This window comes from Blennius ocellaris (assembly GCF_963422515.1).
Source record: "Blennius ocellaris genome assembly, chromosome: 10".
Taxonomy (NCBI): domain Eukaryota; kingdom Metazoa; phylum Chordata; class Actinopteri; order Blenniiformes; family Blenniidae; genus Blennius; species Blennius ocellaris.
This window is the reverse complement of record NC_137659.1, coordinates 12,183,293-12,211,025: the sequence shown is the minus strand read 5'-3', so window position 1 is coordinate 12,211,025 and position 27,733 is coordinate 12,183,293. Positions and strand designations below refer to the sequence as shown.

The 27,733-nt window shown below is 40.0% G+C and overlaps 1 protein-coding gene across 1 annotated transcript in view; it reads right to left on the bottom strand.

Annotated features, from left to right (window-relative positions):
- gpr158b (G protein-coupled receptor 158b) overlaps positions 1-26,107 on the bottom strand; it is a gene marked incomplete at both ends in the record, with an annotated part of 61,488 nt that extends 35,381 nt beyond the window's left edge. The window contains 2 exons of the mRNA XM_080504133.1: positions 18,020-18,125; positions 25,251-26,107. Coding sequence (XP_080360259.1) covers positions 18,020-18,125; positions 25,251-26,107 — 963 coding nt within the window. The remainder of the gene's footprint in view (positions 1-18,019; positions 18,126-25,250) is intronic.
- Positions 26,108-27,733: the final 1,626 nt, after the last annotated feature.

Below are 27,733 nucleotides of genomic sequence, written 5' to 3'. Positions count from 1 at the left end.
TGTTACATCAATATTTATAAGATATAACACTGTGTGAAGCTCGCACTGCTGTTTAAAAGCATTCTATTTGAGATTGTATATCATTGTTGCCAGGAATACTGGATATGCAGTGCACTGACTGGACAGCTGTATTGATATGGAAGATACACAAATAAACTGCTGTGCATGGGATTAAAGCTTATATCAGTTCTGAAAGGAGCTCCATTTAGAAAGAAATCAATATCACTTCAATATACACTAGTATATCTAATAGGTGTTCAATACTTTGTTTTGTGATGACGAGACATCCTTTTCTGATCGGAAACTGTACTGCTTATCCTTTCTTCAAACCATCTGTCTTGACAGCAAAACAAAACAAGAGTTTTACTAATCAGAACAGGAGGGCTTCATATCAACACCTTCGGCTCAAGTCATTTTTTTGAGTAAAATGTTTTATTTAGTCCAATCAAATTGAATCCCTGGTCCATCCTGATGTGAAAGTGTCATAGGTCCCCCACATGGGCGTTAATGAGATTGTGTGTGCTTGTCCGTTTCTCAGTTTCTCCCCCAATTTGAATAAATTAGTTGAGAAGATGGATTGATAGATGGATGGTGATCATGTTGATTGCCTTCGGTCCAATTTTGACCCTCCCATATGTTTCAAACACATACCTGTGCCTTCAAATTTTTGTGAAAATAAACATGAATCATTGTAACTTAACAACAGGTGCAGGGCAGTGTAGCAGCAGGCAACATGGTGAAAAAAGTATTTATTTTTTATGTTTCATCATGTCCTATCATGACAACCAAATATAACCCCCCCCCCCAAATATATTAAGTCTATACAAAAAATACAGACTCCACAATGTAAATACCATCTTATTTGCTTCTACTCCGCAGGCCCTCCACAGTGAATGATCTCAGCTAATGAACTTGTTCTGAGTCGTGTTATTGGGTCTCCTACAACGTCTACATACTCTTTTGCGGCATGAAACAGCACACGCCCCAGTTATAAACATGCTCGGTGTCGGGGGAAATCACAGGGCTTTGCCAAGCAACAGGGAAACTAATTAATATCTAAATTAAGAATTAAGGGTTGTTTGCAGAATTTAAGTGAGCCTGCATAATTCTTGCTTGAATTGATAACTATGGGTGCGACAAGGGCTTACGGGCCATCTGGAGCGAAAACACATACACAAACAGACAAAAGACACGAGTGCAGAGCCGCACAGGTCCCCGTATGGATTCTGCACACTCATGTGAATGCACATACGGGCACTAAATAAAGCCGCAATAAATTCCACATGAATGTCCATAAATAGTACATCACATTGCATGCTTGGAGAAAACTGTTTCTCCTCTGAGACAGTCACAGTGGCGAACAGCAGCACTGTATTTATATCACACGACTCAGTGACAGCCACTGAGAAAGTCCTCTTATTTTTACTCACATCCAAAGCATTCATGTTATAAACATTTTGGTAGACAATTCCAGAAACGTGTTGATTGAATGTATTTTAGAAGAAGGAATCTGATATAGGTACAGCAATCTCCTGAGTTCAAGGACTCACCTGACAGCAGCTGTAAAGCTAACTAGTTATTGAATCTCATGTGCAAATTCAGTAACAATTCACAGGTTCAGTTACATCCCACTGCTCTTTTCCTTCATCATTTCTGCTATCCTGCAATCTGAAAATCTTCTGACGTCTTCTTCAGACATGTCCTGGTCAGCTATGTTTTCTTGCTTTCTTTGCTTTATATTGCCATTTGTTTTGTCATATTCTTTTGAGTGTTTCTTTTTCTGTCTCTATATGTCACACCTGCGACAAGTTTCCCTCTCTATCCTTCGTTCTTGTGCGTATGGTCTTGTGCTCCTCTCTCAGGCTGATTAACACCGCTCCCAATTGCTTCAGAAGCTGTTCTTTTTGCTCTTCTTGTGTGAGAAAAAAAACATTTTGGGTTGGACAGTTATGTTACCTGTCTTTGGTAAATGGATTTCACTAATGTAAGACTTTTCTACTGCTTGAGCACTTTGCACTGGCAAAACATTCCCTGTGTACATTCATACACATTGGCTGTGAATGTACACAGGGAAGCTGCAAATAAATGATTTTCCCTTTGTGGGATAAATAAAGTTGTCTCATCTGAAATAGACAATCCATCAATTGAGAGGAATTTGACGTTCAGTGTTTTTTCTCAAGAAAACTTAAAAAAATCAAACTGGCAACCTTCCGATGGAGAGCATACTACACTTAAGACTGTATGGTGGATATACACTGTCAAATATTCTCCTGGTGTGATGGCTCATTTTTGCACTTTATGCTAAGTTAGAAAAAATTAGGCCTTTTTTTTCCAAACTGTTCTTGAAGAAAAAGACTTAAGTATTATTCATCTTTATAGAAATTAATTGTTTACATTTAAAAGGTTTGCTGTATTGTTCTACATTGAGATAATTATCTTGGTAATTAAGGAAAAAATAGGGTGTTATGCTTCTATGGATCGTTCAAGCTGACCTCCCATGAAATTCAACCACAGAGCCTGATTATGTTACTAATAAATAAAATCCATATAAACACATGTTTCACCTGCTCGTGGCTGTACTCATTAAAGAAGGTGCAAGTGAGGGAGGCTGGTAGTGGCATGATGTAGTAAAAATAGATGAAGGGGATAATATTGGAGCCACGTGTAGAAGTATGAGTAACTGAGTAACATATACACAAATAAAAAGGTAGGATCTATATTTAGGGGGAATCGTAGAGAGGCTGCGGGGTGTTAAAGTGGCTATCACTGAGATTAATACTTGGCTCATAGCCATTCGGGTTTGGTTGCTTGAGCTTCCTCACACAATATATAGACATGATGGTGATGACGTCTTTTGCTAAGATCTGCTCGAGTTCCCTGCAGCCCTGAAAAAAAGGATAAAGGGGTAAAGAAGATGGATTGGTTTCCTACACTGATTACAATGTCCAGATGGCAAGACTCACCACTCAGCTGCAACACAAAAAAACTGACGCTCCAAATATACACCTGCCTCATCAAATTTTGCAGATTTCTACCTCTACCTGATTGTTATTATTATTACGCATGAAAGTAACACATCAATTGGCAATTAATTTCCTCAATGCTTCGGTGAAATGTATATTTTTGCTGAGGGGGCACAGACATTCCAGAGTAGAAGTAGCTGAGGGATAATTCAGAGGTACTCGCCTTTAATAACATGCCAGTTTGGAAAATATTTATTTTCATGTGGGATGATAAGCTCACTGCTGAACTTCTACAGAGATCAGTTGTTTTTCAAAGCTGACAAACAGCCCCAAATCTCCAAACTGGGAAAGCAGCACGCAGGAGGGATGGGCTGAGGAAGGTATCAATGTCGGAAATGAAGCGCAAACAGCTGACAGAACCAACAGATACAGTGAATCATGGCTTCAGAGTTGCACAAGTAAAGACAAATAGACCTGGGAGTTATGGGGTTTCCATGTTTTCACTTTTTACATGAGCGCCGCACCTCAGAGACAAACTTCTTCTTTTTCCACATTTTTCTCCTGAGGTTCAGACTGACAGAACTGTGCCAAAACTGCCTCAAAACATAAATGGTGTCAAATGGGAATATTTAGAGACATTTTAGATGTAGTGGTTGATATAAAAGGGAAAAACAAAAATTGAAAAGCCGGCCAAAAAAAAAAGTGTAGATAATAAACGGTGTGTCGCAACTAACATGTTTCAGACCTTTTGTATTTTTATCAAACCTCTCTGACTCATTATTCTCTTTACAATGTTATTGCCACTATATTGTCTTTCAGCTACTCTGTTCTGCAGCTGTAACAACAGATTAAAATATATGCATGTTTGAATTAGTCAGATTTGACAGCTGATTTCAGAGTATCACAATCACTGATCAAGTACAAATATTCATGATTTTACTAGTTTTTCACAAGAAGTGATTGTAAAAAGAAAAAAAAAGGTCAGATAATCGATTATTTCATGAAATAATCAATAATGAAACCAACACGGTACCCAAGCTCAGTCATTAGTAACATTAATAGGCTGACTTACATATATTTATATTATATTATAATATATTTTTGAGATTCAACCTTCAAACTTCCCAAAAAAACGGAGCTAAATATGTTCTGCTGCTTTGATCCGTCACCACAATTTTGATATTTACTCAAACTAAGTCATTTGCATGCTGCAAGCTGGGGGTGGACTCACAATCTGCATACGCAGCATGAGTGGAAACCTGCAAATATTAAACGGAGTCAGAGCTGCAATTCGTCTAAAGCTGGGGCAAATCTGTATGTGTTTGTTTGTGTATTTTCACGCTCAGGAGATAAGCTTACCTGTGAAATTAAAGTCTCTGAAAACTGGAAAGGGCACAGATAAATTCCTCCTTTTTTTCCCCAGCCCACCATAAAATAATTAATGTGAGCTTTAGCCAAAATGTTTTAACCTCTCTCCCTTGACAGGCGGAGGCCTCCCTGGGGGTCGCCCTACTCTCAAACTTTCCAGGAAGGAAGGAAGGAATGTTTTTATGAATTTGTTTTCTGCTTACCCCAAGGACTCATTAAGATAACACATACCCAGGGAAAGATGCGTTGGTCAAGAATGAAATATGATCGTTATTTCAGGCCCTTTATTGAACCCCCAGCATCCAAATTGTTGCATTTAATAATTCTATCTTTGCTATCGCAGCAGAAGCTGTGCCTGCTTCCCCAAGAGCATTGCAAAGCGCAGCAAATGTGTGTGAAATAAATAAATCTTGTGAGAGAAGTCATATTTTTTTTTCTTTCAAAACGAGTTCAAGCATGGTTCTTAAGAGGCTAATAAAACAAGCATGTCACATGGGAGACTGACACAAGCCATTAATTCTAGAATAATGCAGCCAAGCACCTGTGAATTGTTTCACAAGCATGCCGCTCCATGTCCTTCATCACCAGCACTGCTATTTGCCAGCAGAAATATGTATGCCAGCAAAAACACACACACACACACACACACACACACACACACACACACACACACACACACACACACACACACACACACACACACACACACACACACACACACACACACACACACACACACACACACACACACACACACACACACACACACACACGCACACTATAACTGAAGGCAAGTAATGTAACCATACCCAGGCCAGCCTCATTTTTCCTGCGCCACTATGAAAGGGCTATGAAATGGTCGTTTGACTTGTCTCAGTTTGATGGATCACCTTCATCAGACCGAGGCCTGAAAGTGAGAAAGTATTCTGTAATTGCATCTTACTTTGGATGCAGTGGAGGGTCTTTTATTTCCCATTGCTTTCTCTAACACTCATCTGGCAGAGTTCAAGGTTGCATTTTCAGTGACGAAAAGTGAATGAGACATTTATATTATGACCAGCACCTCGGGGGGAGGATCTTTTACCCAAGTCCCTTAAGATCAATTGTATTTGACCATAAACAACAACCCAGAATGGATAAACCAAATATTGGCTTTTTTGTTTTGGATTTGTCTGTTCCTACCTGATGTGGAAGCGTTTAGAGGGACATGTACATGCTGCAATATGGAATACCATACTATAAGAAATCCTGCTTACAATTCAGTCTCTTTGTTTGACATGATCTTTCATTTCAAAGTGCTGTTCTGAGTCTTAAATCTCTGTAAACTAGTGTGAAAGTCATACTGTAGATGCCTGACACTGTCACTTACTCAGTAGACTTGGAGTTGAAAATCTCCAGTGGTAACTACTGTCATTTCGGTGTCAGTATGTGTTATCTTCAGGAATGTGTCTGTCATTTTGGACCCCAAGTGGAAATAATAATAATAATAATAAGCCCCTTCCGACACACTCAAAGTAACTGCACATAAATACATTTAAAAATCAAATCATCGCAAAAAGAAATATTTAGAAGTTTGTAAAGTGTCTAGAGATTGAATGTTTCAGACGTCAGGTGGAAAGAGTCTCCGGAGGCTGGGACAGACCAACTGAAGGCTCTGGTGGTCATAAAAGCCGTAGAGACAGTGGGAATAAGAGAGGAGAGAAACCCAAGTGTCAGAGGTCAGTCAGGTATGGAGCAGCGGCGTTATGGATGTGACCATTTGGAATTGGAGGGTGTTATGTAATGGCGTTCTGGTAAATGGGGTGGCAGCAGTTTGAACCAGTTGAAGTTCATGGTTGAATTTGAAGAGACCAGAGAGAAGTGAATCTTAATCATCCAGTCAGGAGGTGACGGGTATAGACCAGTGTGGAGGTGCAGCTGAATGAGCCGGAAAGATGAAGTGGAAATATACAGACTGAGCAATGTTATCGATGTGAGTTTGAAACAGAGGAGCTGTCGATGATAAAAATAAACGATTAACTTTTGTGACGACGGAATTGAAGTCAATTCCGTTGAGTTTGAACTTGTTTCGGTGATAGAATGGGCTGTAATAAACCAGTGATGTTATTCTGAGGGTCTGGAAGAAAGCTTGGGTGAGCTTTGCCTTGCACCTGCATTTGCATAATGCTGTCTTGGCACTAGAATAAAAATAGTGCCCTCAGAAGACAAACTGCGCTGCAACTTACAGCCAACAACACCACGTAGTCATTGAGTCACAAGGAGTGTTCTATCTGATCTTTAAGAGCTGGTTATTACCTTATATATCTCGTAAATTTGAATACACACCATATATTAGATGTGGTTGCTAAAATATTCAATTGTCTTAGGAGGTATCTTGGGAAGTGCATGTTTAAACCTCTCCAATAAGGCATTATATAGATATCGATCATAACAGTAACAGCCCTCAATAACTCACTGAGTGTCTGATAATCCACCCAACTAACAACACCACAAGCCGTAGCACATTCCTGTGAGAGACATTCAGGCACAGTCACTTGATAGGCTTGGTGCGACGTGTTAAACATACAGTGCAACACTTGCAAATGCTCCTCACTGGAAGCTGCCCGAATCGTGAAAATAAATCATCGGAAAGTTTCACACCGAGTTCCCCCGTGTTTGGACTGTACACTGTGGTACCTGTTTCTGTTTTCTCACCGTGCAAGTTGATGAAAAGCTGCGAACATGACACCAAGATGGGAGCTGGCAAGAGAGGAGAGAGAGAGAGAGAGAGAGAGAGAGAGAGAGAGAGAGAGAGAGAGAGAGAGAGAGAGAGACAGAGAGAGAGAGAGAGAGAGAGAGAGAAGGAGAGAGAGAAGGAGAGAGAGAGAGAGAGAGCACTCAGAGTCCTCAGAGATCTATAAATACACTGAAAGCATTAAACCCTAAAAGCATTACAATCACTGTGTCCCCTGGGTAGAGAAGCTGCCTGCTGTTGTTTCACGAGACTTCCAACGAGTGAAACACTGGATGTCTGAGGAGAGGAGACCTTGATCTTAAGCCTGTCTGGAATTCCTCCATCAGTTTAACTGAGATAAAGCGGGTTATCGATTGGAGGCTTGTCGTGGTTACAGTGCTGTGACAAGAGACCGAGTCACCAAGAGGGCTGTGCAGAGCCACGAGTTTGGCTTCTTTAAAGGACATCGCAGAAATTATGTGTCAGTCTGCATATGTAGAGGACCGTGATTTGTTTTCAGGTTAGTTACAGGAGCAGACTCTTCATAATTGTAGCCCTGATTGGTTGAGAGGCCGCAGGAAACGTGTCAGGAAGCGAAATGCAACTCTCTGTTGACGTTTTAAGACTTGTGAGATGAAACCCTCAGTTTTCCCGCACAGACATCTGGGTGGGTGGTCCCCAGCTCCCCACATGGACCCGACTGGGAGGCCTCGCTCAATTAAGATCCAACTGCTGCCGCCGACTTGACAGGCTCTTGCATTTTGCCATGGCAGCTGCTGAGCTGCAGGCAGCAGATTAGAGAGTGAATGGTGTTTCTCTGTGGAGGATGAATCTTCCCTGATGACTGTCACTCTTTTTTGCTGTCACTCCTCATCCCTTCTTCCCCATATCATCCTCCTCACCATTATCTATGTGTGCCCTTTCCCCTTGCTACTCTTCCTCACCTGAAGCTATGTGTTGTAAGCCCAATTAAAGATTTAAAAACAACTGTGACAATCTTACCAGAATAGCAAGGGCTCGAAACACCTTGACAGAATAATGAATATTGTCAACTAAAGTGAATTTGTTAAGGCTAATACAATTAGTAAAAGCAACTCAATAAATCCACTCTTTTTTTCAAGTTTAGGAAATGATAGCAGCGTTAATTAGGACATGAAGACAAGGGCTGATTCAACGCTGAGACATCCAAACATTCAGGGAACTCATCTTTAAAAACACAGCTGTGTAACAGCAACATCAACTCGGCTAAAGCTGAAAAGGCCTGACAGGTCGTACAATGGATGTCTGGAAAAGCTATGTGGTATCCTCCAGAGATCACTACCTTGAAATTACACAGAAAATAGAAAGAAAAAAAACCAAGCATATAAGTATCAACCACAAAGTCAGGTCGAGGAGAAAGTGATGGCTCAACTGTGTGTTTTGAATGGAGACATATCATACCCGACTGAGATCGGCTTCAAACAAAAACAAAACAAAAAAAAAACCCTGAAATGCCAGAACAGAGCTGGAACAGACCACTGATGGATGATGACCGAGCCAAGATGAGCCCAATTTTGGGGAGGAGGCAACACGTTGCCAAATAGGGAGAACAATAGATGCAGCTCCTAGTGGCTGTCATAGAGGGACAAAGAGTAGTAAGTGAGCAAGGCTCAAAACCATCGGATCCTATACTTCTCTCATAATGTATTTATTCAGTTCAAACACTCTGTCTTTCAAACATCAAGACTTCAATTTAGACCCAGACCATTTGAGATTAAGATCCGTGTGAAGGTGAACCAGAGATTTGGTTTTTAAATACGATCTCCGATATCAGGTGTATAAGCCCCTTTTAACATTCCCCAACATCCAATTGTGACACTTAGTAGCCTTATGCATGTATGTTTTTATAAACTCACCTGAGTCTATGGCCTCACTCTTGTGTTATGTACACTACATTTACTTTAACAATGCAATTGGATACATTTGAAACAGCACTAACTTTTTTGTGGAATTTTGAGACTTAAAATTAAAAATTCATTGTCAATAGTTTCTATCTCGTGGCATCAGTCAGACTACGGTGGGAATACACCTGATATAAATGATTATATAAGAAAGTACATCTTCTCAAATATCACTGCTAATCTTGTCATTTCAATCCACCGACAGGCACATTTATCTCATTACAAATACAAGTATATAGATATTCAGTAAATCACTAACACCGTTGATGTTCTTAATGTAGCCTTTAAACTCAACCCTTGTTAACATATGCCAGCCTAGACTGTCAAAGGTTTTCAGACTGAAAGACTTAATAGGTTTGATGCGTTAAGGATGTGACTTCAAATGAGGTAAATACCAAGAGATTAAAGTACTAAGACATCAGAGTGAAGAAAAAAACAATCACTTAAAATGTATTACAGTGCTTACACTACACAAGTATTTAGCATACCTTGAAAGTCTGAGCCAATGTATAACCATGTATTGATAAAGATTGATAATAATACACAAATAAATATCACTGTGTTAATGGTTTAGTTTGTTGCCATTGCTCATGTGATTGACAATATTTCACCGGACATTATTCACCCGATTCTTTCCATTCAACCATATAATACTATTCAACAATATCAACCATATTATAAGGTGCAGCAGTTACAGATGTTTTTCCTGAGAAAGTCCATTGGGCTGAAAAGGCTTTAGGGTAACTCACTGCTTTGTTATGTTCAGTCCCTGCAGAGAAAGCATTTTCTAAAATATATAGATATAATTTGAGCGTAGTGGTGCCCCCACTGATTAAATAGCAGGGATATTGACCTCAGTTTGAACTTGTTCAACACAGCTTTGAGGACAGATACTAATCATTTCTTTGATGATGAAAGCTCTGAACAGAAGCTAAATAAGAAAAAAAAAAAATCATGTGTGCATATTGCTGAATGGATCCACAGATGTGCCGGCTCTTGAAACATTTCAACCTCACTTTAACTTCACACTCCCTGCAGGACAGGTGGCGAGCCTCTGGCAGAACAAAACAGACAAAGGAGAGTGAAACGGGAAAAGACAGAGCAGAGTAAGTAATTTTTTTTTGTCTCCTCCACGCCCCAAGTTAACCTGTCTTGCATGCTATAGATAACACTGATAAGAAAAAGAAAAGAAAAAAACCTGACTTTTGATTGTGTGCGCTTCTGACAAATACAGTCTGATACGCAATGGAAGAAGCCGGCATACTCTATCCCCGAATATACTTTCAAATTTGCTGTGGCTTTGTATCCTCTTACATACAGTATATATATGACTTCAATACTTCTGAGCCTTAAATTCTCTTCTTGATCCACAATGTGTCCAATACTAAGAATAGCAAAACAAATCCTTGTACTCCTGTCCCTTTTTCACCCCTTGTCATCTGCAAGAGTCACACATGTCCAGGTAATTAAACTTTCAGAAGTTTCATACATCCCCATAAACAGAAATTATAGCATTGTTCTTTTTAACACAGCAGCAGGAATGCATATTTTACATGTCTCCATGAAAAGAAATTGTAACATTAACAGGCAGGGTCAACAATTTATTCCCAAATGGATCCTGCATCAGCATATAAAGTGGTGGGAAAGTAACAGATCTCTCAATTATGAACAAATAAGTCCACGCTGGGTTTTTTTTCCACATGTTGACGTTGACAGATGGAGGGATAATTTGCAGCCTTTCCGCCTTCGGTGGATTTGAATTGGGGAAGAGTTAATGGAAAACAAGGAAACAGAAGAGAGAGAGAGCTGGAGAGAAAATGAGGAGCCACTGAAAGAGAGAGTGTGAAAACAGATAAAGAGAGGTGGAAGTGTGGCCGACGGAGAAGAGAGAGCCAGAGGAGAGACAGAGGGGATAACCCTCTTTGGCTGTCACAGCAGTTTACACTCATTAGCAAGAGCTCTGCCTTTGAAGCCCTTTATCTCCAGTGGCACGTTTCACAGGACGGGCAGGGAGACCAAAAAAAAAAAAAAAAAGACGACACACTCACACACACTTCCAGGCAAAAATATGCAAACATACTTCACATACGTTTGACTAAAACACACTCTCTCACAAAAAATACACATTATTATGCAGACTCAAATCACCCACACTAATTATCCTCATAGGTCTTCATCTAATTATATAAGCACTGGCTCCTTATGTAAGATGTTTCCCCTTCGACTGACCATCCATAATGCATGAGGACTTGCATTTGGTTCATGGTGACATATCCCACCTTCTTCCCCAGTTTCACGGTATCTGGGCAGATCAACCAAGAAAAAGAAGAAAACCAAAATGAAAACCAAAACCAACATCAGAGGATCAGTGGCTTGATACTTTTAGTACATGTAAACATATACAACTTTATTGGCCTGTTGTGTCACTTGCGTTTTAAAAAACACCACCGAAAAAGTCTCAGAACATGAGGAAACATTCGTCATATACAACATATAATACCTAATAAACAATATGAAAAGGATTTATCTCTGAGAAGCCACTTTTCTCTCAGATCCTCCATAAAAGGATCCTATTGCTCCGGCATGGCCAGCGTGAAAGAAATGTCATCACCGTGGTGTGTTTAGAAGAGATATTCCAGTACATTGTCCAGTATTTTTGCAATAGTAAGCGATGACAAGGCATAATTTAGGCAGGAGCTGATTGATGGTAATTTTTGTCAATTTAATGCAAAGTCAAAATAACAATGAAACACCTGCAAATGATTTCAGAATACATCCGAAAAGTCAAATATCTTTAAAATCACTAAAAAGGCTCCAATGGATTAATACATAATAGTTGATGTATTTGTGGCAGAACTGAAGAGGAACTGAATGAAGGTTATATTTATTCACAATACCAATGGAATTAAACGATCCAGAGAAACAAAACCTGAAGAGAGAACTAATATGCAAAACCGGATTAATTATTTAAAAGAACTGATTTTTTACAAGGTGACTGATGGTGATAGTTTCATCCACTGTACTAAGGCTTTGTTATTGTGTTTTTTTTTAATACTTTTTCATAAAATAAGAGCTTTTGGAGTTAAAACCACACAACAAGACTGTTTTATAAAGAGCTGTTACAATTGTCAATGTCAGCCAGCCTTCTAAAGGTCTTGCCATTAGCACTATAGGGTAGCAAAAAACACATTTTCTCTTGAAAAAATAATAACTTTGCCATATGTCTGCTTGAAGTGTTGTAGATTTGGATGTTGTTTGTGTTTACAGCTTGTTTTTTTATTTTTTTTGCACAATAAATGCATTCCTTTTCGCAAGTGCATCATTAATAATCCTCAGCATGTTTAAAGTAGCCGGTCTATATTTTAATTATTCAGAGGGTAACTCTACAGTGAATCAGTTTGATCAGATATACTATCACAATAAATCACCTTGGGATTACAATTTTTCTGAACAGCCACTTCAGCAAGAAGACCTGTACCCTGAAAAATGTTTTTTTTTTTTAAACACTCTCAACTGAGTCTTAACTTAAAACTTTTTAAACTATAACTTGAGTGAAGCATTACATCATAGTGATGATGAGAAGCGAAGATTTATGGTATTACTCCCTCCTTACTCGTACATGATACTCCATCACTTTACGAGAGACTGTCTCATTATTATCACTCTGTCTGAGACGGAGCCTGGAGGTATGTATGTACTGGATAGGGAAAGCAATGAGCCTCGAATTGCCTCACCACAGCCCATTTCCCCCCAAAAAAACTATTTAGAGAGATTTACAATTTAGCTGTTGCTTAACGAGGACATTTGGACAAATATCTGTTGTTGTTTTGTTTTTTCTTTGTTGGTCTCTATGGTGTCTGTTGTGCAAAGGGATACTATTTTGGCTGCTTTGTTTTTTTGTTTTGGTTTAGTTTTTCCCTGAAAGCTTTCAAATTCAATGTTGTCAGGCTTTGACTTCAGGACAGAAACGGAGGAAACGTTCATGTTGAACGAGACCAAGTGTGAGTGATGGTTTGAATGAACAATTAAAAAAATAACCATTTGAACTTACCAAACCAAAACGTGCAGGGAAAGTCATTCAAATGTTGGAGGACACTAAACAAAGTGACAGGTTAAAACTAATAGTGAACCAACAATCGTTTTAATAAAACAATTTTACAGCCAAGGCAAACTGCATATTTTGTTATTTGTGATTGTGAAGTTACACAGGTTACTGATGAATTGCACTCAAGGTGCATTGATTTTCAGATCTTTAATTTTTTTTTACCATTGAAAACTGAGATGGCACCATGAAAACAATAAATTAGTAGAGGGTAAAAGAAGTAATTATTCTATCAAACTCACATATTTAGAGATGAATTCATTGTAAGAGTAATACAGTATAGTATTCTACATAAAGGTTGATTCTAATTGGCTGCTCTTTAACGGTTACCACACTGCAGTCATTGAATCTTGCCTTGTACAGTAGACTTTGAAAGGTTTTTACAATGGGTGTCTTTCAATTTTTCAATAAGTTGCACTAAGAGAACTTGATAATACATTACATAGTAGGACAGTCGGTTCGCAGTCATCTGTAGCCAAACTCATACAGAAAATCTAGAAAGAAATTCTTCAAATTTAAGGATTTTTACAGTGAGAAATAGCGTGATTTGGTTAAGGATTGTGTTTTTCAATGTATTCTGTTGTGTAAAATGTACAAAACGATGTTTTTACACTAACTTAAACTGTATATTCTTAACCTTCACTGGCATTTCATTGCATGGCCCACGAAATGTTAACAATGAAATCTTATAGTGTGAAAACCAGGAGGAAGTCCAGCATTCACCCAAGCATGTACAAAAAATAGGCAGAAATTTGTTTGACCTCTGGGAGGGGGAGCTCCTCCTCCCAAACTTTAAACTGCAGCTTTATACTATGACAGCTCTGTTTCACTTCCACTTAAATCCCCCATTCCTAAATCTCTGTTGGCATAAAAACAAAAACACTATTCTCTGTACAATTCTACTGTACTTGTATTCAGTCATTAACAAAACAGTTACACAAAGAAAGCCATGCCAACACTGCTGCCTCCTCAGTTACATGAATCTGTGGCAACAGCTATTCAGTCCATGCAGGGAAGAAAGAAAGTATAGAAAGGTCACTCCCTCCAGAGAATTGCGATTGTATAATCCCAAATTCAATTAAACTCTGCAATATGCAGTGTCATAATACCGAGATAATGTTACAATATTAAAAGACGTTCTCTTCTGCCAAAAAAAAAAAAAAAAACACATGAAAAGCCCTGCAAATCATCCTCTAAAACCGATTATGACTTCATTTCAGCAGCAATAATCTAAAACTGCTATACTTCCCTCTGAGTGAACTTCCAATCAGTTCAGTTTTATGTATTATCATGCTTGATTTGTTCACTCCCTCTTGTTTCAGGTGTTGTTACCTCCGCAATCAATTCAGCCAATTCAGCCTCTGTGCCGATGATGCGGCCTCACTTTAACACTCCTGATTGCAATGTGTGGGGGATGTCTTTAGGCTTTCTGCTGCGATTCATGATGACACATTCATGATGACACATTCATGATGATTGTGGTGCGCTAGAACAGGAAGACAATGGAAACATGCAGGACCGCTAACTCAACCTCTTCCCGTTGCCAACATGCCTGTTTTTAGACTTTGAATATCTTCTCCTGAACCCATCGAGTGATTCATGCCTGCTGCTCCACAGTGTCACGGTTTTTACAAACTTCCCTCTATTTCCTGCAAAAAGGTTATTTACAGATGCAACAATTATACCTCATTGCAATATTTCACGACAAAGTATTGATTATTTCAATAAAATGTTCCCAAAAGGCCATAAGGTCCAGGAGGATTCACAGAGAAAGTCTGAGTTCATAGGAAAATTGAGTTGGAGGATTGGATTAAGGTCATCACTTCCACTCTGAAAATAACTATTAGTAAAGTGAGAAAATGTATTTTACCTGAATGTAAACTTTTTCCTAAAACTAACTTGGTTTAGTATGAAGCCTATTGAATGTTCTTGTTTAAACCTATCATGATGACAAACAAACGTTTATAAGTTCTTGATAACAGCCTTTTCAGCCTGAGTCAGAGGTGAAGGTGGGATCTTTTACCCCTGATAACAACCAGCAATGACCGGTTAAGGTTAAGGCTCCTTCAGACTATGGGATTTTTTTATGGGCTGCTACACAGTGACATAGATTTCATGAAGTTAGACTGCATGTTACTGTCCACTAAATTGGAGGTGAAGACCACTACAGCATACTTTAATACATGCAAATAACAGTATTATACTGTATACCAGTAGTATACTGTATACCATCTCCATATGCCAAGAGTGCCATCAAGAAATAAATTAGCTGTTAAAAAAAAGTATTGTGCGTTTAGCATTTAACTGGTTAGGAAAAAGATCAACAGTGAATTAGACTGAGAATGTAGACATGGTCCAGCATTTTACCTTAGTTATTCTCTTAAATACAGCTCCGCTTTGATATTACATCACATTTTCTGCTGCTTTTTCTGTGAACCTCTCTCAGTGTACCACAAAAGAGCAGAGAGCCATAATCAAAGATATTGTCAGAAGTGCTTATCCTTTATCCGAGACGTCAAAATGGGACAGTTTATGAAAAATGAGTTGAATAAAACAGAAAAAAAACCCTCATATCTATTGGTGTCTGTAACGTTGGCTAAATTGACCTCATTTCAAAACTCAGAAAAACTGGCAGTTCAAATAATGAGCAGCTGCAATATGTCAACTAGATATTGCACTGAAAGTCCATTCCAATTGTTTACTATTTCTATTTTGTGAGGGGAAAAAATCGATAAAAGAACAAGATTAATGACATGGTTACAAATGCTGCACTGCTTTCACGGTCAATATTTGTGCCCTCGAACAAAACACTTGTGATGAATGTATAGAAAGTTTTAATTTCATGCTGTTTTTCGGTGTTTTGATTCCTGTGCTCCGTGCAACATTTTGAAGGCAAAAAGACAAATAGCTCGACTCTCTTCAAGGCGGCACTCAATCATTGGCAACTGCTTGGCCAAACATGGTGTGTGAGGGAAATGAATCACCAGTGGAGAGCAATGTGTGGTAAAGCCTGTGATGATCATCTGAAATGGCTCAGTTGATGTTTATGTAATGTATTACAAAAGCAAATGTTTATAAAAAGACAAAAGTTTGATAAATGCACTACAGGCTTCACTAATACAAACACACAGACCATGTATACAGTGAATGGAAGCATACCAGCGATAATGCTCTGACATAAACCGTCTTAGACTGGCCTTGGTAACAAATGTATCTCTGCATACCACTGGTATGTTACAGTACATCCAGCCATACTAATCAGCTCTCTCCAGCTCACAGCTATGAGGTGTTTGCTTATTAAAAGGGAGTAACACAAAAACACACCGCAAACCAAATCGGGACAAACATGGAGACCCCTCATGTGCCTCATCTGTAGTTCCCTTCTTTCCACACACCCAAAGAAGACGAGAGGCACACAGACAAAGAGCATAGTCTATTATTCATCTCATCTTGCTGCAATCCATTACACCGCATTTATTATACATCATATGGCCAACAACATGCAACGCGCGCCCGAGCAGCCTCTCTCCCCTGCCGAAGTCATAGCGGCTCCCCGCAAGACATCACATAAAACTAACACGGTGGCACCGACAGGAGCGCGCAGGTGAACTCACAGGCGGGGTCCGCTCACATGCAAATGCTCTTCAGACATAAACACAGAATCTGCTTCTGGTTTGGTGTCACTCTGTCACCACAGAAAGAGACTGAACACGCTGTATGTCTGCCGCCAGTTACATCATAGTGGTCAACTGGATATAAAAAACACAATGCAGCAGAGAAGACACACGCAAGTGCTTGTCTCCTGAAAAAAGTTGTCTTATTAGACTAGAACCCTGCAGTCGTCAAACACCGGGGGCCTGTGTGTATACCCAAAAGGTAAAGCGTACTGAGTCAGAGAAGCTCCTGGATGAATTGGAAGAGTAAAGATTTTATGTTCTGTATGAAGAACAAATAGCAAAGAGCAGTAATGAAATAATGTGAAATCACATTGTCGTGCAGCTCTTTTGTGTGACGTTAAGAAGCAAAGGTTAGCTTATTTTAATGTTTCATTCACTGATACCAATAGTAAACTGAGACCTTATAATATTTTATCCATCAAATGACTTCCAAACCCCCAACCCAAACCCTACTGATAAAACCTTTGTCTTCATACATTTGATTTCTTAACATTGCTTCTGTCCATAATCGCTATTGCCATTCAATGTTGTCTTAGATTAATGTTGAGTTTGGTAAAAGCTTCTAATGTTAATATGATTGATTTGTCAAATTGTGAGTGCAGCACATGATGTGGAAATGCAAGCAACTAATTTTATGCTAAACTTAGTTTGTCAATACATTACTTGTGTATTGTTGCTTATGCAATAGTATCAGGTTCAAATGTGGGACACCCCGCAGGGTAGCAGTCACAGTTGCTGTGTAAATGTGATGAATCGTGCAAAGTGTGGAGAAATGTGCTAAGTAAGCAAGATCTAAAGTCCAATTTGAGACGGCCACTGGTAGCCAAGGTCTGCTGTAGACCCTACAAATTATTTAAAATGATCATATTTTACATGTGACTCTTTTCACATAATCCGGCTGAACTTTACTCTTTCAGTTTTGATCACCGAGTGGATATTCTCATGAAAGTCAAACGGTGAATGAGTGTTAGATAACGACCTTGGTGGTAGAAGGAATAGGTAAACAACAATACAGCCCAGCGGGACACTCATCCAATCCCATCCTTCTTTCAAGCTTTTATTGCTGCAATTTTTAAAGACCCTGGAGTCACAGCATTTGAGTGGGTTTTATAGTCAAAGTGAACAGAATGGATTGCATATGATGAACAAATGGTTCGAGTATAACTGTGAAATTCACTGATTTCAATGAAGTGGAAAGAGAGTGTTTTTGTTACTGTACCGTTGAAGGTTATGATTGCACTAAGGATCAGACTTACCTCCATACTAGTGAGATTACAGCGATGAGTCCCAGCAAACCAGCCACTGTTAGAGCATTGATCAATGTCGACATCCTGCAGGTTCACATCCACCCGAACAACACCCCTGTCAGAGACAGAAAGAAGGGAAGATAAGGTGGGGAAGCGGTAAGAGACAGAGATGAGTGTGGATTGAAAATAGTGAATAATTGAAGGACTGGAAATTTAAAAAGAAACATGGAGACTGTAGGAATCGGACAGATGTTATCAGAGAGGAGGAAAAAAATGAGGTACAGCACAAGGGAACATAAAAGGAGTGAAAGTGAACTGAAAGGAAGGAGAGAGAGGGAGAGAGAGAGAGAGAGAGAGAGAGAGAGAGAGAGAGAGAGAGAGAGAGAGAGAGAGAGAAGTGAAAATGGGCTTAATTGTTATACAGATAGGGAAAGACAAAACAGGAGAGAGAAGGAAGGAGGAAATAAATTTGCTCGAGGTCAAGAAAATCACATGAGGGAGAGGAGTGAGGAGGAAGGCGCAGAGGCAGAGAATGAAGGAGAGGTTAATCAAAAAGAACAGGAGGAGCAGTGCTTGGGGGAAGGTAAAGGTCAAAGGTGGAGGAAGCAGCGGAGGAGAGGGTGGCAATAGAGAGGAAAGAATAAAATAGATTGGGCACTGAAAAGAAATTAAGACCGACGGGGGTGAATAATGAGGGAGCCGAGAGTGAAGAACAAAAGAAAGAGACACAAGGTTGAAATATTATTCAATTATGCTATTATGCAATTATGCTTAAGTTACATGCCAGTAATGACAATGAGAAGTGCTTTTGGCATAATAGGTTAATTGTCCTGCCACTTCACAAATATGAATTTTTGGTATCACAGCCCCAGGTTCATTATTATTTCAAATATTTAACTTGAATCTGTTTGATTTACCAAACTGCTTTTCTGTTGGTGAAAACATGAATGTCAAATATCTCCCAGAGATATCCTGTGAGCCCTAGCTGATTTTTCATTGTCAATAAAACAATACATCAACTGAAACATTAAATGTATTGACAGTTGAGCATCAGAACAGCTGATTTATTATTACATCACTGATCTATTACAGACTTAACATCGTCTTATGACTTTGCATCACCTTCACGCTTTTCATTTTTCTTTCTATGTCGTTCACACTTGTGCAATTTGCACTGTAGACTTTTTCCCCTATTTAACACAAATGCACATCCTGCCACTGCGAACCCAAATTCATCACACACAATATGATTAAAAGATATCTATTGTAAACATTAGAAGAAGAAGAAGAAGAAGAATAAACAACAACATTAGAATAAAATCAAAAGATACTGAAAACACAGTCATTGTTTACTTCAATATCAGATTAAGTTTAATCTGATTTTGGTAGATTGTCTTCACTTCATCTTTTCTTTTTCAATAAAAAAGTGTTAAATACATTGTTATTGTTGTCATGAGCTGCTTCTGCACTGAATACAGGTTGAGGTTTTAACAGCAATAGAGGATTCTAATGCTTTAACTGCTGAGGAATGAAAGCGGAGGAAAATTGCCTGGAATTTAAACAGCAGTAGTCATTCTAGTTTTGCCTGAGATCATCAGAGAGGTTTCAATTCAGCTCCTTTTTAGTTTCACATATTGTATTTCCCAGACGTGGCTGGGCTAAACTGCATCATTTGATTCACCTTCCTTATGTGTGTAAATAGAGTGAACAAAGTGCAGTCCAGCTGAAAATTACTCAAAATAAAAGCTCTCAAACAAATTCTGTTAATAATTTCAACTGAAAATTACAGCTTTTTTTAAAGGCAGAATTTATTGTACAAGTGTACCCAATGAACTGGGCTGTGAGTGCAGCCTGTTCGTGAAGCCTGTCCAAGTGTATGTCTCGGCACAGCTCTCTTTCATCACACTAACACACAAAAAGAACATTTGTTCATCTTTGATGACCCGCTCTGTTCCATTTCTCCACCAGAAAAAGCCGTCCACACACTCACATACAGTCACTCTCAGCCTTGTTGTGATGGGGAGCCTGACACCTGTTACTTCCATCTGTATGTGCCTGCTGCTGGAAACAAACAGCCAGGAGGAGAGGTGTGTGGCACCGCCACTCTTCAGCTCCTCAGCACACAAAAAGAGGGATATGCAGCTGCACTCACATGAGTGACAAAAAAAAAAAAAAAGCGTTTGTGTGCATGTCGTTCCACACACTAGCCTGTGTTTACAGGTTAAATGTTTGGTAGCTTGGCAGAAGCAAAAAGCAGTAGAAGTAACAGAAATGTGCGGGATATTATTCAACCTAAAATCGACCAGGTACAGATTTGCAACATCAAAAAATACACTTTTGAGCCATTTTTGAAATTTCTGGAGAAAAAAAAAATGGTTGAAAGGATATAGCTTATTTTTCTTTGCACCTCGAACATACAGAACAGGACATCTCGAGGACCAGAGTTGAAACCTCTGATCTTGAGTAAGGCTTTGAGATAAATGTTGAGACGCTGATCATGCTCAGAGCCGCTAAGAATAAAAAGATATCGCGCTCTTAACATTTCCCATCACAGTGGAAAGAGTTTTGTTTCTCAAAAGGGGGTGTATTCTCTCCGACGTCCGCTGCTTTTTCCATCCATCTATACCACACTGCAGAGCCGCATGTGGTTGGAGCTGAAAAAGACTGCCACTTTTCCTCCTTGGCACAATACTTATGGATGGCCATATGACTCATTTATGAACAGCTGCTGATTAAGTTCAAGCAGTGCACATTTGCTTCCACACTGAATGTCCTGATACTTTTACAGCATTTATAATAGAGAACCTGTGCATGATTTAAAGTAAAAAAATTTTTTTTTAAAAACCAAGATAAAGACGTTAGTTTGTTGCATTTTGTCGTAACGTAGTTGGACGAATTACTGTGTAGCATTAAAATCGCATTGTGTATTTGTGCAATGCTTGAAAAAGTGTTGATTTGACTCATGATTTAAAAATAACTACAAGCAAGTGCAAAAATAAGCTTGCCAGGTGTGTTTTAAATGCACAAGCTACTGGCGATCTGCACCATAAGCACAAGTCACTTCTGCCATAGTCTATTTGGTCCTCCTACGGAACATCACCTCTTGTTGCAACAACAGCAGCTGAAAGCTTTCTTTCCCACACTTGGTTGGGGTGGCAGAGATAATGGTCGCTTGCTGAGAGTGTCAGCCATCATTTTATCCAGTGTGTTTTAGATTTTGAACCCTCTTCTTGTGCTGATTTTAAAATGAGGTCATTTTCTGCCACACTTGTCTGGCTCACTTCCGCAGCCCCTTTCAGGCTAAGAAATGACTCATTCATGGTGTTCATAAGTGGTATTTCAAGCTTTCTGTGACAAGATCGGGAGATTTAACATTCCCTGTCTTTGTAGTGCATAACGCAAGTGTCCCTATACACTTCAACACATGAAATGTATTGGTGAAAATCATTTTACAAATTATTGATTCGAAGGATTTTCCACATTGCATCTTTACAAGTAGAAACATGAAACAGCTTTTCTATGAAACACCTAATTCAATAATCAGCATTATAGACTTAGCATTTACTTATATCTTCTGAATTCATGTCATGCTAAGGGTGTCCACATGTAAATATGTCTCAGCTTCAATGTAGGGCTTATTATAACAGAATGTGGCTTGTTGCACATTTTACAGCCAGAAACAAACCTGACCGAGACTGAAATAATCTCCTCACCTTTCAGAACAGCACCGAATGAAAATGACATAGGATGTTGACGTGCCTCTTAGCAGTCTGCCTCCCCACCTCATGCAACATGACATCTCCCACCTCACATTGTGATCGGGTTTACAACACTCCCTGCCATTTATTTTAATGTCGACTAAGTGGGTTTATATTTGGCCTTGAAAGACCGTGTGGAAGAGGACAAGTAAAAGGAAAGACGTTGACATAAACTGCAGAAGACATGGTGGAACTGACTCCATCATATCCACCAGCTTATGATTTTCTGGCCAGAGCAGACCAACTTTCTATTTTTAGAAATGTCAACACAAGACTGAGATGAGCAGGAGAAACTGAAAAACACAACTCATTTTCAGAAAGTGGTCGAAAAAGACACACGCTGCTATCATATAGCCACTATATTGTGTTCGCTGCTACCTTGAATTCTCACTTGGCTCCCTCTGCTGACTCCACAGCCAGTCCAGACAAATATCAAAGGAGATTACAGAAGATTATAGAGTTCTCTGTCGTCTTGAAATCATACTTTAATAAAACAATGCCAACTAACGGACCCCTTACTAGATATTGCCAACAACTGCTGTACTACTTTTAATGACTTTCATTCATATATAGGCTTTGGCGCGCTGCCCTGCGAGATTCATTCAGTTGTGTTTTGTCTTTTTCATAAGAGCAATATGAGGAAAAGTCATATGTGCTGGCTCGAAGTCAAGCACAGAGAGAAAGCTAAACAATTTAAAAAGAAATAATTCATATAAAATGTGAGAAAATTACTCAGATTCAAATTGCAAACATGTATTTTATATTCCATTTTATATAGTTTAAGGTTGCAGGGAGCTGCAACCAATCCCAGCTGACAGTGTACAACAACAGGTCACACCCTGGACAACAGGGATAACATGGAAAGACTGGAAAACACAAATGCGCGCGCACACACACACACACACACACACACACACACACACACACACACACACACACACACACACACACACACACACACACACACACACACACACACACACACACACACACACTTGCACATTCAGTAGGTCACATTATGTGCGTCGTTCAACAACCAGAAACCAAATTCTCCGGGGGAAAGGCCATGCACCGGAAGATAATATGAACTACACATATAAAGGCCTCCAAGCACTAAATCGAACCAGAGATATAAGTATTGTAATGCAAATCTGCAAAGATTAGATATTTTATAAGCAATGTTAGAGAAAGCTAGAGTCAGCACAAACATAATTTTGTGAGTAATTCTGGAAGGCTACGACTAGTAAACAATGACTTATCTTCCTCTCATCTTGAGAGACAAATTTAAGGTTCGCTTGCAGAATAGGACAGCAAAACCGAATGGCTCTAAAGCCCACTATGCTTATTTTAGTCTGTGTTGAGGACACTTTGATGTATAGTTTATAGAGTTTCAGTGGCTTTATACCCTTCAAATAAAAAACACTTTCTGGAAAAGATGGCTTTTTATATTTTGTTATCAATTTAAATCACTTGAAGTACCAAAGGAATTTGATGGAGTAGTTAGTCAGGTGAAAAACTACTATCAAATATTGTGCAGGAGAGTGCTGGATTTAATTCCAATCTCATTTAGATTCAAACTGTACTGGGAAGGATCCGTCCAGTAGAATGCTCTCTTTTTACCTCATCATAATTTATTAATTTGCTGCATTTGTTTACATTAAATACTGAGCCTATAACAATCAGTATTGTTATTCAGTCCTATTCAGAACCACGAAGAAAGAACATCAAACCCTGTGAATGCACTTTCATGTTAGTTGGATCAAAACAGCTATCAATTTTGCATGCAAGAGGACAAGTGGAAAGCACCAACTTAAAGTGCTCGTGAATTTCAAACTTCAACTTTGTGAGATATTTCCCAACAGAACCCCCCCCCCCAAGCATTATCACACTCAAAAAATAGCTACTAAAAATATCAGTTCAGACTGAAATAGCTGTAATCCAGTGCCCGCTCTATATTTCTCTGCTGCTTCACAAATAGGATTAAATGCATGAGCTAAAGCATGTGACTTTTTTTTTTCTTCTAAATGCCACAAATCACAGTCACTTGTTAAATGTCACAATCGTTTAAACGCACTCAAAGTCCCTGTTTGCTGGGCTGGAATAGGCAATTGATTAAATTATGAATTCATTCATGAATATATTGTAATCACACTTAACATTTCCGAAGCCTGAGGCAACAGACACGAGCAGACCGTCATCTTCTTTCAACCAGTTTAAACATCATCGCCATTTCTGTGTGTTGATACAAGGGCTGTGTCTCAGACAAGCAAGAAATCATTTCAGGGGATGAACAATGCATCAGACTGACTGAGTCATCACAGCAAACTCAGAGTGTTCTGTACAACAACAAAAACAAGATGATCAACTTTTGTGGAACTGAAGATGGAAAATTGCGATGAAAGCTATCTGATAAAACTGATTCAGTGCGAACATCTTCAGTGAATGTTGCCATAACCAAATCTTGTGCAGACATAAGACGTGTGCAATCCGATTTTCTATGAACTCCAGCTGAGCCTTTGGCCACATGACAGTTTTGGAGATATAGTCACTGAAGCAGGTGAGGAAGGAACACTAAAGAACATATCAATCAAAGAGATGCTTACCCAGGAGAGAGTCAATTCACAATAAACTTGTACCTATGAACTACAGAGCAGTATTTTGTCTCAGTGTCTGATTTGTCTTATTTTCTCTGCACTTGCAAGTCAAACAGAATTCACTCATCCTTCAGATCCATACATTTTCATATGGAAACTTTTTTTCAGTTGAAGATATGGTAATGATTGGAGTTTGGCAATTTGTGAGAGCATGTGTGAGGGAATCAATTTAATCGGCATGTTTATCAGAATGTTGGTAATTATGTCCTGGTGGGCCTTAGCCCTGCCATATTTTGACATGTCCCTGCTTCAACATATCTGATTTTAATGAGGGGCTCATTAGAAGACTTTTTGTAGAGTTTCACTATGACAAACTTGTTCGATTTAGGGGCGCTCAAGCAGTAAAATGTTCAAGGCAACAACTTTTTAACCATTTTATTGTTCTGAATGTAACACAATGAGTTGTCAGACATAATCTAACATACTGGATCTGTTTTAAGTGTATTGATGTAGCTCTCAATTATGCCTGACCGAAAGATAAAGTGTAGTTGTTGAAGTTTCATTACATATTTATGATTCAATTGATCTTTTAAAGACAATGTTGGTCTGGAGTCTTAAAATATGACATCTTGCTTTTTTTATGCAACTAACAATTGAACACACTCTTCATTCTTCATATGCAAATTTCGATCGGAGTTGTTGAGGTGAGGACATTTTGAGAATTACATCTTATTGTCGTGTCATGTACAATAATTTGACATTGGGGGTTTCGTTACGCAGCGCAGACAAAAAGGAGTGTGTGATTAATAAATGTAAATTGAAACCGAAACGGGAGCGTGCTTTTAGGGGCAGAAATGCCGTGTTCCTTTGACTTTTGTCACTTCTCACCTGAACTCTGGTGCAGAGTTGCTCTTCAGTCCATAGAAACCAGCAGACAAAGTGAGCAGCCAGTACGGCACAAACGCCCCGTGTTCACACTCCAGGTAGGGCGCAGACCACTTGATCTGATTTTTGTCCAGGAGATAACTTCCACTCGCGGATCCTCGTAAATCCTGACCTCTCCTGTGCACATGTGGTCTCTTGCCGTCCCTGAAGTCGTTGAACCAGTCCGCCTCCGGACCCCTGCTCTTCAGGTAACGGTGCGCGGAGCCGGACAAGTCCTGCAACACGACCTCTTTCTCGGTTCTCGTCGCCTGCAGGAAGACGTGGGGCCCTGGCGTCTGCGTGTCCGTGTGCAGGGTCACCACCGCCCGGTGGATTTTGGGGTCCCCCTCCAGGATGCTCTGAACCAGCGCGTGGTACCAGTGGACGTCCCGACGTAGGGTTTGCTCCCGGGACCTGTTGGCCTGCAGTATCATGTTGAGGAAGTTTGTGGCGTGCGCCACGGTGTCCAGGATGCCGTGCAGGGAGTAGTGGGAGGCGACGTGCAGGCCGCCTCGCAGGCTGCTCAGCTCGTACCTCCGTGAACAGTTGACCTGCCTGAGCGCAGAGGAGTCCCCGGTGTGTAGGAAAGCGGTCACCACTCTTGGCAAGTCCTCCTCGATCTTATGCGCCACCACCGTGCGCTCCGTGGACGGCACCGGGTACGTCGGGTGGTGGTGGGGCGGCTCCCGGTGAATGTTTTGGGTGCTGAAAATCGGCGGGTGCTTGTCATCTCTGTCGTTGTCCGACCACTCTACGTAACCGTAGTTTGACCCGAAAACGAGCCCCGTTTGCAGGAGCAGCGGGACCACCAGGAGAGCCATGGTTTCCCGGTCACTCGGTGGACACTTGGCACGGGGCGCTGAGCATTATACTAAACACACTCTCTTTCTTTTGCGCCTTCAGCGGATCAGAGACACTTCACAGGGTATCCTGCATTTTGACACCCATAGTCCGACTGAACACAATACAAGATGCCCCCTCATTCCGTGATCTGATCCCCCCCCTCTCCTCCCAAAAAAAAAAAAAAAAAAAAAGAAAGCTGGATCAGACTAGTAACTCATCTCAGAAACAACGCGGACTGGTCCATTCAAGAAGCGAACTCCTACTCGCTTTTCACTCTTGCACGGAGAAATGCGAGTGAGAGAGGAGAGGAGCAGCATGACAAGGGAAGGGGCAAATTGCTCTTGAAGTTCAGCCCCTCCCAAAAAAAAAAAAAAAAAAAAATGATCCCCAATAGGCCACCTCAAGTGTCGCCCACCGACGTGTGTGGCTGTTTCTTGCTGCCAGTCTGCCGGAGGTGGGCGGAGCGTGGGGGGGGGGGGACGCTGAGAGCTGTCCGGTGCTGAAAGTAGCGCCGGTGGGAAGAAGAGCTAGGATGGAGGTGGTGATGCGATGCAGGAGTAACCTCGCATTTCGACTACATCTACAAATAGAGCAAAACGAGAAAAGAGTGAGTGAGACGCCACCAGAATAACCAACACATTCAGATGATGGACTGCATGATTGTGCAATTCTATTCATTTCGTCTCCGGAAAATTCCGATTAATAACAGCATGTCAGCATAACCACCTGTCTGGTGTCAGCAAATGCTCACGTGTTAGACCAGACCAAATGGACCAGACTTTGCACCCCATCATGCATTCAAGAGCTTTGATAACTTCAACTGAACCACTCCAGACCCCCGAAGATCTAATCTATACTGGGACTTGATTATGTACTCCTGTTCAACTCCTCATTGATCCAAATGACTGATCAGCTTCACACATGGCAGCAACTCAATTGTATTCAGGTATGTGCACATGGTCAAGTTTGGGAATGTGAAAGTTGATGATTTAAGTGAGTCTTTTCTCATAAACTGCTATCTCCAGGTTTTCAAGGAATGGCTTAAAATAGAAAAGATACGACACTCATTCTGTCACGTTCCATGGTATATTCTTCCCATCATACACCATTCCCGTGTGCACTGATACAACCCAAGCTGTACCTGCTAAGTCTGGCAATACATATTATCGCCACAAAACGTGAATGGCTTTGTAAAGTGCCGGTGAAATTGCCAGCAAGATACAAAATTATCAGCGATGTAAGAGTGAGTATTTTTTTTTTTTTTTTAGAAGTACACCCCCCTGCCAACTGCAGAGGCAGTAGGACAAGCTTCTGCCAAATCAGCTGACCGCACATTGGTGACACATTGGTAAGCCAACCAACAAATGCTAGAAAAAGCAATAATCAGTGTTACTCACTTGACCTCTTAGTGTCGTATAATGTTAAGGCTCATAGGTGTTTATGAAGACGTTTGTGATGCAGATACCAACAATTAAAAGTGCATACGTGTATCTGTCCTGAAAAAAACCCATCTTAACATGCATCATATCACTTATTACTAAAGCTTTACTGATCGATACAATATATCCCATAGTTCACTGTGAAGCTCTTTTTTACTAGGAGCT